Source organism: Carassius gibelio, chromosome A22 (assembly GCF_023724105.1).
Source record: "Carassius gibelio isolate Cgi1373 ecotype wild population from Czech Republic chromosome A22, carGib1.2-hapl.c, whole genome shotgun sequence".
Taxonomy (NCBI): domain Eukaryota; kingdom Metazoa; phylum Chordata; class Actinopteri; order Cypriniformes; family Cyprinidae; genus Carassius; species Carassius gibelio.
The window spans coordinates 11515322-11525206 of record NC_068392.1 but is presented as its reverse complement, the minus strand read 5'-3'; the positions used below and the strand labels follow the sequence as shown (position 1 = coordinate 11525206).

General features: G+C 37.1%; 1 protein-coding gene across 1 annotated transcript; it reads left to right on the top strand.

Annotated features, from left to right (window-relative positions):
• Nucleotides 1–1958: 1958 nt before the first annotated feature.
• Nucleotides 1959–6555, top strand: LOC127942655 (C2 calcium-dependent domain-containing protein 4C). Its single transcript, XM_052538509.1, has 2 exons — nt 1959–2083; nt 3564–6555. Exon 2 carries the CDS (start codon nt 3596–3598, stop codon nt 4859–4861), a length of 1266 nt encoding a protein of 421 aa, XP_052394469.1. The 5' UTR covers nt 1959–2083; nt 3564–3595; the 3' UTR covers nt 4862–6555.
• Nucleotides 6556–9885: the final 3330 nt, after the last annotated feature.

Sequence of the window (9885 nt, the reverse complement as noted above, 5' to 3'; positions counted from 1 at the left end):
ATCCAGTAATCGTAAAAAATCTCACCACATAACCACATTCTGTGTTGTGTTGAGACTTTGTGCTTCTTTACAGGCAGAGCTACTGCATATGAAGCATCTTTAACCCATTATAACAAGGTCTTGCTTTCCAGACAGTAGTGTTGTTCTCACCCACTCCACGAGTGTAGCGGATTGGCGTGATTCAGCGGAGAGGGTGATGGGAGAAACCTGAAGTCTCCCCGGAGGGTATAAGTGTTTCGCTGTCTCCAAGGAAACCAATGATGGGGAATGGAGTGTAACAAAAACCCTACGGTGAAATGAGTGAGCGGTGTTTATTCCCTTCCACACCTTGCGTTTGACAAAGAACATAAATGAATCCATGTGAGCCCTACATAACTTGTTGGAACACTGAGTACTCTGGGCCTTTTGTCTGTCCACTTTTGACCTTTTATTTGTATTTTTTATTATAGATATTCCAGATTTTTATATCTGTCGAACAGAGCCATCCACCTAAACCCTTTAAATACAGCGTCAAGTCCGAAATCGTTGCTTTTTCTCAACTTGCCAAAGAGAGCTATGTGCTGATATCAATATTTTCATTTCATTTAAACATACGTTTTGTTTAGCTTCTCCCATAATTATTGTATGGCATCACATGAGTCATATATACTTGATTATATTTGTAGTTTTTCTGCATCGTTTTTGAAGCAGTATTTTTTTTTTTTTTATCGTGCTCCGGAACAAAGAAGGTCATACCAGTTTTGGAATACGGTATTTTTGTGTGAGAGTACATGTACACAACTCTGTGTCTCATTCTGTTCCTGGAGATCCAGCATCACCCGGGGTTTCTTTCTCCTCAGGTCACTATTCGGAACCTGTTCTATTCCTGCTCCTGTAAAAATCTATTTGTTGCCATAGATATGGCAAGGTCTCCAGGGAAACCAATGGTCAGATCACGGTAGAAGATAGGCAAGTGATTTTAATTAAATTAAGTCAAGTGCTTTTGTGCTCTACTGACTTCACTTTTTCGGAACAGTCAATTTTAGCAATGACTGAGCAACTAACAAGCGATGATGGAGTAGCCCACCTATTTTGTACATCCTGAGTACAAATCAACTTTAAACTTTACTGTCTAACTGAAGGCTACTTAAAGCCTGTTGCTATTGATAAAGCTAATTATATAAACCAAATGCAGCAATGGCCAATAATAATTATTATAATTAATAATTGGGTAATTTAACGATTCTGTTTGCGTTTTCTCTGTAAATGAATATATACATATTAATTTAATGATAATATTAAGTATTTTAAATATTAATGATTACAACTCACAATGTCTGTTTTTAAATACATGTTATCATATGAACATCCAGAAACACTGAGAAGAATGAACAAACCTTGTAATTTCTCGGTTCATTGCGACTCGGCACCTTGCGGTTCAGTGAGTCCGAATTCTGTAAACGCTCGGACTCGTGTGTGTTCGGATCATTTAAAAGAGAACCGACTCTTAAGAGTCATTAGTTCGGGAATCAGAATCGTTTTTGATTCCCTATAAAGAATCTAATTTGAACCGGGTCACATATTAGTGGTGTGACTGAAGACCCATACAATACGAACTTCAACACTTTGGAAACTTGTCAGTCTTGTGCACATTAAACCAATACGGGAACCGACATATATAAAAATCATTCCGTACCTATATGGAAGGTTGAGAATAAAAGCTGGTTCTCGTTGCCGGCTTTTGTAAACCTAACTTGACGTTATCAGCCTATCATCTTAATATTTGAAATCATAAGTCTTTTTTCAAACGGTCACTGTGTTTGTGTGTGTGTTTTAAAACCCAGCATTCGGTCTTGATTGTTTAAAGTGCTCTGTTTCTCGGAATCGATACATCTTTAATCGGAAGAGAATCGTTTCCTCTGATTGGCTCGTTCAGGCGCGCGCGTCTGCAGTAGGACTATATAAGCGCAACAGGCGACCGGCGGATCTGAACCTCTCTCACCGCAGCCTGGGGAAGAGAAAGACCACACACTAATGAACACTGTGAAGGTGAACACTGTACTGTGAGGATTCGTAGAGAAGAGGAAAATCATTTGCAAATCCAGTAAGTCATTTACTCTAAATGCAACAGGTTTAAAAGTTTACTTTTCTTAAACTTCATTCTGAAAAAAAAAGATATGTTAGACGGTGAATATGAATTAGAAATGACTGATTTATTTTACAATTCAAAAAGTACACACTTGAGACATTGAAGAAAAGCATTCACATTTAAACTCGTCAAAGATGCTGTCTTTGTCTTGTTTTCTTTTAGTAAATGTAGTTGCAAACCAGTTAAATACACATTTAAGATGCATTCACTGTCATTTTCTGTGCAGGTTCAGTTACAAGCACTTTTGAAACCGGTACAACTTCATATAGTTACCATTTTTTCTCTTGTAGATGTACAGCTGGTGCAGATGTTACATTAAATGCTAAGAAAAAACCCAGTTGGTTCAAATTATGATTTTTTTATATGCGCAAGCCACTGCTAAGTGTAATTTATGAATTCTGTAAAAAAAAAAAATAGTCCTATATATATATATATATTTTTTTTTTTTTTTTATGAGTGTAATTTGTCAGAGTAGTGCAATATGTTGTTTTCTGTAAATTCGACTTCCGTTTTGATATGTAATAATATTAATTAAAAATAAGAATAATTTGTGTTAATCTTAAGTTTGTTTTAACCAAACATTTAATTAAATTGTTTTCTGTTCTGACCTGGATTGCCCCAGACTGCATATGTTAGATGTCACCCTTATCTGAAGTGCCCAGTGAAGGTCTCTTCAGAGCCTCTATTAATGAGCTGATAACATTAATCAGGTGGAACATAAGGGGAAATTGTCCAGTGATTGGGTTATCCAGGACCAGAACCGAGAATAAAAAAAAGGGGGGGGGGGGGGGGTATCATGGAGTGTCCAGAGAGAGAGAGCGAGGAAAAAAGGGATTTTTCTTTGTCTATAGTCAAAGTTTTTCAAAAATCACTTGAGTTGTTGATCTTAATCATGTACATTTGATATAAACAATTTCATAAATAATTGTATTTGAAAATGTACTAAATATGCACTTTAGTGATTTCTAAAAATGCCATCTCACACCAAGTCTATGAACTGTTAATGAGCTTCATGTGCTAAAGTAGTTTTATTCAAGTCTAGAATGTTGCGCACATGGAAATTAAAGGGGTAAGACATAAACTTCTACCCACCTCACAAAAAAGAAAAGAAAAAAAAGGTGGAGGAATCTTAATCCGTTTTCACTTGAATGTAAACAGATGTTTGGAAACGGAGTGTTCATATTTTCCTGAAGAGATGTCCATAACAACAGTGCACTTAAGCACTTTTCATTATAATGGAAAGAATATTGACAAAACATTTGACTATTCATTTACTTACTGTGTTTGTGTTTGTAAAATGTTTGGTCATGTAAGATTAATTTCACAAATTTAATTTTCAACCCTCAAAAGTCCCCATTGAAGGTCAATTGTAAGTTATTAATAGCTGTGTGTACTTGGAGCTCATCATTGAATGTTCAGTTGCTTGTGGTTACAGGCATCACCCAGCGGGTTTAGCCCAGAGGGAACATGTGGGTTCTGGAGAAGATCCGGGACTCGGTTGAAACAAATGTGCTCCGCCAAGGAGAAGCGGGTGACAAAGGGAAGGCCCCAGTCTATAGCAATGTCCTCACACCTGATAAGATTCCAGATTTCTTCATCCCCCCAAAGCTGGTAAGCTGTCCACCAGAGACCGAAGCTTCAGACGTCAAGTCAAAAGAAAGCCTGAGACCCTCAGCATCAGAGCAAACCATCAACAACAAGAAGATCAGCAGTCCTCGTAGCCCACGATTAGTCAGCAAGTTGGCAGGGGATACCAAAAACCTTCTTCGGGCGGCTAACCGCCACATCATTCAGATCGAGAGCGCGGATGACGTCGTAGCAGACGACACCAACGCTGACCCTCAATCCCAGACTGCCATGTCACTTCCTTACATTCCAAAGACTCAGACTTCTTATGGTTTTGCCACGTTGATGGAGAGTCCCCACACCCGGCGAAAAGAGTCCCTGTTCCATTGCGACCACACCAGTCCAGTTACGTCGCCCAATACCCAACGCAAGTCCCAAAGCAAGAGCAGCAACGAGGGGAATCACCTCAACCCTCCAGACTTCAGCACCTCTCACATAAACCCCTACCGATACTTCAGCGGTGGCGAGAGCGACACTTGCTCTTCGGCGGAGTCGTCCCCGTTCAGTTCGCCACTGCTCTCTCGTTCCGCCTCTTTACTGAAGATCTTTACCCATGAGACACAGGCCAAGGTCGCCAAAGGCAAGCGGACATTTGCCAGACATAGTTCCGTATCTACAGACGAATGCAGCTCAGCGGAGCCCAGTCCTAATGTTCCTAGACGGAGCCAGTGTTCCTCCTTGCAAGCTGGTGGAGCTATGGACCATCTTCATGGTTCGGACCGTCAACACAAGGAGCACACCATCAACATGCACAAAGGGGGCACTGTCCGACTTTGTACAGACTATGATGTGGGTACAGCCCGTCTGCGAATCCGCATTATGGCGGCCGAGGACCTGTATGATCCTATATTTGACATTAAGAGCATCAACTGTTGTGTGTCGCTCTACCTCAATCCAGGCAAGTTGCAGAAGCAGAGGAGCACCATCATCAAGAACAGCCGCAATCCCATCTTCAACGAGGACTTCTTTTTTGATTCGGTGACTTCGGCTCAGATTAAGAACCTAGCTTTGAAGATCAAGGTTGTGAATAAAGGCACTAGTCTGAAAAGAGACATGCTGTTAGGTGAACGGGAGGTCCCTTTGTGCAAGCTCTTGTCTGGATTTTAGGCCTTCAGAATGGGACACTGTCTTCAAAGGTGGAATAAGGTCTTCTGTACTAGATATTTTCTTTATCTTTCATGTAGCCTGATGCGGTTAATTTAGTATTTACAGATTCAGAAACAACTACCACCATCTGCTTAAGATCAAAGTATTAGCATAGCTCTAAATTTGTTGCCTGTAAATATAGAAGTCTATAACAAAGTCTTTTTGTAAGTTTACTTGGGTACAGTATCTTGGTTGTTCTACGCATTTAGTCTAATTAAGACCAAGCGTTTACCTTTTTGATTGTAGACCTGTTGTCCTTTGAAGCTACACAATGGCCCTCTGTGCTAATGTTAGCTTTGATGCATCTCCTGATTAATTTGGAAGACAAATAACCAGAGTGTACAATGTTGCATCACACTGCATGTGTTGGCGTCAGACTTTGGCGTAAACTCGTAAATGTGATGTATTCTTGGAAATGTGCGGAATGTCATGTGGTGAAACCCGAAAGCCTTACTAAAGAGAATTTTTTTTTTTTTTTTTTTGCATGTTTAGATTTGCTCAGACTGAGCATCTTTATCTTTATCTATTTGTTGGATATCATATAAAATGAGTGTTCTAGCTTGAACGTGTTGACAAACAGGGTCATATGAAATACTTTCTTTGAAAGACTTTCCATGCACACTACTTACCTAGAGGAAAGTACCAAGTAAAATTTCAATGAATATTAACGTTAATATAGGAAGATCCTGTAGCCAAAAATGTAATGGTAAAATGTATATGGTGATCATGAATGGATGGATGTATGGATCTTTCCTTTATGGCTTGAGATATTAATAGCTAAATAGCTATTAAATTATTGGAAAGAATATCTAGCCTACTTCGATGATTCATATTAAATAATATAAATTCAGTAAGTGTTTATTAACTTTTTGGCTCCGCTTTTGTAGATAAAGAGAAGAAAATGCATTTTTGAGGTAATGAGGCAGCTAGTTCTCATTAAAATGCTATAGCTGGTTGGTTACAAAGGTGATGCAGGGAATGGACAAGAACATATATTTATGATCTCTGGATTGTGCAGTAATTATTTGGGTGCAAAAAAAACATGAAGATTTTCATTTATATTCAAGTTTCATTAAGTCATCAATGTCCTAAACCACTCGAATGCTGGAGTCTTCCTGTTTTAACAGGTTTTCTTTTTCTTTTTCTGCAAAATGGAAAAAAGTGCCAATCCTATGTACCTGATGTAGAAGTGATCTGTTCACCTGTTGTTTAGTGTGATTTGTTCACCGTGTATCCCGTCATCTCTGGTGTTTGTAATTTGTGTGCATGGATAATATTTTCACTGTGGTAATCAACCTCTAATAGTTTTTGAAGTGTGAGCTGTTTGATGAAGATCTCAGTGTAATTTATTTCTGCACCTTTGCATGAATGTTCAACTGGGGTATTTGTATCTTAAATGGACAGCTGGATGGTTTTGCAACTCATGAAAGAAATAATAAAAGTAACACATTTGTGTCCATTTTGCTTTTTTATTTAATAGTTTGATCAATGTACTTCAATTTTAACACTACTGATACTCTGGTGGTGCATTTTGTAAACCAGTAAGGATGGTGGGAAGTCTCTTTAGTTATTATTACATGATTTGCTGTAATGTTTCATGTGTGGATAATGAATTTATACTAAGGAAGGAAATGGTCAGAATGATCCAAATGCAAATGTTAGTATATCCATATAACTGATATATTAAAATATTAGTATCAAATCAAGGTGGTTATGACTTCGAAATTAAAGCAATTGAGCAATGAGCCATTGTTATGAAATATGTGTATCTGAGACCTCTGTCCCCTAAAAAGAATGTGACCTCTATGCTATGAGACAACAAAATGTAACACAATACATGTCTATGGTCACTAAGGGAATCCTTTCCAGAAGTTTTTGGAGCTTCTAAGAAAAGGTTTCTCAGCAAACAGAAATGTTCAAAAGGGGCTGAAAAGACCAGGCATCTCTTTCTGGTAAACAGATAACAGCAGAGGGTCATCTGTCTTCGCTGTCCGCCTGGCCTCCACCTCATTAGGCCAGAGGAAAAAAGGAACAAGAGAGCCAAACAGAATCGGAGCAGAAAGAAAGGCAGAGAGGTAGAGCACACGTTTTTCCAAATGAGCCATCCATAGTTTCACCCCTCTCTCTGATCTTGTCTCTATGACAGCCATATTAAACAACCCATTTCTGCCTGTTTTCTTAAACTTTCCTGTTTGGATACAATGTCCTTTCCAGTGAGTAATGCCCAAAGTAGCATCTTCAATTAACATTTCATACATACGGATAACATTAAATTAGTGATCGACCGATATATCGCCAAAGCCGATATATCAGGCGATATTTGGCATTTTTCATATATCGGCATTGGCCAATAAGTTTTCCTATTTGGCCAATGCCTCTGAGGAGGGACTTTTAGTTTGATGGCATTGAGAACAGCAGCGAATAAGAACAAAGTGCTCAGATTCTTCCTCTTGTTCCCTGTTACAGTTCTGTCCAAGGATTTCCAAGATATCGGCATTGGCTGTCAAAAAAAACTATATCGGTCAATCATTACACTAAACACTAATCTACTACAAGTGTCACTAAAAATACTCATTTAGCTGCCTTCAAGCCATGTCACGTGATATAGCCTATATATATATATATATATTTATATATATATATATATATATATATATATATTCAAATATGTATATATATTCAAATATGTATGAATAAAGAAGACAAAAATCACTATTTAAAGAGATAAACTTAATTACTGAATGTCTTGTTATGCCTGCATTTCAAAACTTACTGTAAAAATTTATAGAAAATTATTTTTTAGAAATCTTGAAAATGTATAAACTATTTTAAAATATGACCAATAAATCCATCCTTTATTTCTCTAGTTGTCATCCTCACACTGATCTCTCCTGTCACCTGATTATTTTCAGAAACTGAAAAAAAAGACATTTCTAGCTTTAAAGGGTCATAAAGTTTGTATTAACATAATACCATTAGTGAAATTTGTAGCTAATCACAAAATTTGTCAAAATTTTTTTTATATTTAATAAAAAATGAACAAACTATTTTCTTCTGGGGTCTGAAATTGAGGAATTTGGGTCAATACTGCTAATTAAACAATATTTTGCTGAATGTCATTTTGTATCGGCACCTTGGCTGGTTAAGGAATGTCATGAATAAATGTGACAATAAAAACACTTGCATGTGGCAGTGAATCCCTGTTTTAATAAATTATTTATTGAATCATTCAAATCAAACCATTCGTTCAAAATGGCTGATTCAACTAGAAATGAAACAAGTGAATGGACCATTGAATCACTGGCTCACGTGATTAATTTAAAAACAGATTCATTCAAGAACTCGTCAGCATAGTCACATACAGCAAAATGACATCATGTCACGCTACGTCTGCATGATGTCTGTTAAAGATCTCTTCATCTGGAAAGCATCTGTTGTGTACAAACATCTCTAAGATGTCAGTTTTACGTACATTCTAAATAATAAACATCTTTAAAAAAATTCTAAACGTCTATTTGACATCTGAAGGACAACGTCCTAAAGACGTATTGCAAATGAGCAAACACTCTAAAAAATACATCTTGAAGATGTCAAATAGATGTCTCTGTGATATAAGTGTGCCATCAGGGTATTAATTTATTTGGTAAGCAGCTGCATTGATTTTTAAGATAACCAATATATATGTGTGCCAAATAATGCATTTTATTCTAAGTGATACTTATGTTCATTTGCGTCTACATGATAAAATGTCTCTTAAGACACTGTTTCATTTATCACAAGAAATGGCACATTATTCAGGGGCATACAACATACTTCCTCACGACTTGTGATTAAAAACCCTTCAGTCTTTATCAACATAGTGATTTGTTCAAGACTTTTTTTGGGACATTATAGTCGGCTTTGTGTAGGATTACACTTTCTACAGCCTTACTCCACCTCTGACATGATGTTCTTTGAAAATGCCCTCTCACACAATTCAGAAATAGATTTTTTTTTGTGTATTATATTGGAAGCTGCGGTAATATATGTATTCTGCTGGAATTAGATTTCCAAATGGTTTTTCATAATAGAATGATAGAAAGGGATTGGAAATCAGTGCAGAGTCCACAAGAAAGCTGCAATTTTTTATCAGATCATCAGACCTCTGCCATATGTTTTTTTCTCTATTATCATCAAGGGCAGATGTTCCTGGGGTTTCCATGGGAACGCATGTCAATCTGATTTAAATTGGTTTATTGTTGCCTGTAGGTAGCAATAAAGCTGAACTGAGAGGAGGCCTGTGATCAAGTGAGCTTCATTGCTCAAGCTGGATGGAAAGACAAGAAAAGACAATCTAAGACAGTACAGGTCATCTTAAAAGGTCAAGACTGTCGAGAAGTGCAAATATCACTGTTGTCTATGTAAGTGATCCATCTGCAAGAGTATTCTGGATAAACAGTGAGCTCTGTAATATTCCAACCTACAAGCTGAAAGTGTAATTAAATGTTTTAAATTTAAATATATACAGGTGCTGGTCATATAATTAGAATATCATCAAAGAGTTGATTTCACTAATTCTATTCAAAAAGTGAAACTTGAATATTCATTCATTACACACAGACTGATATATTTCAAATGTTTATTTCTTTTAATTTTGATGATTATAACGGACAACTAAGGAAAATCCCAAATTCAGTATCTCAGAAAATTAGAATATTGTGAAAAGGTTCAATATTGAAGACACCTGGTGCCACACTCTAATCAGCTAATTAACTCAAAACAGCTGCAAAGACCTTTAAATGATCTCTCAGTCTATTTCTGTAGGCTACACAATCACGGGGAAGACTGCTGACTTGACAATTGTCTAAAAGACGACCATTGGCACAAGGAGGGCAAGACACAAAAGGTCATTGCAAAAGAGGCTAGTTGTTCATAGAGCTCTGTGTCCAAGCACATTAATAGTCAATGGAATTAGTGAAAAAGATCAACTTTCTGATGATATTCTA

Coding starts and splice junctions, on each gene's coding strand:
- LOC127942655 (XM_052538509.1), top strand. CDS start 3,596: ATGTGGGTTCTGGAGAAGATCCGGGACTCGGTTGAAACAAATGTGCTC.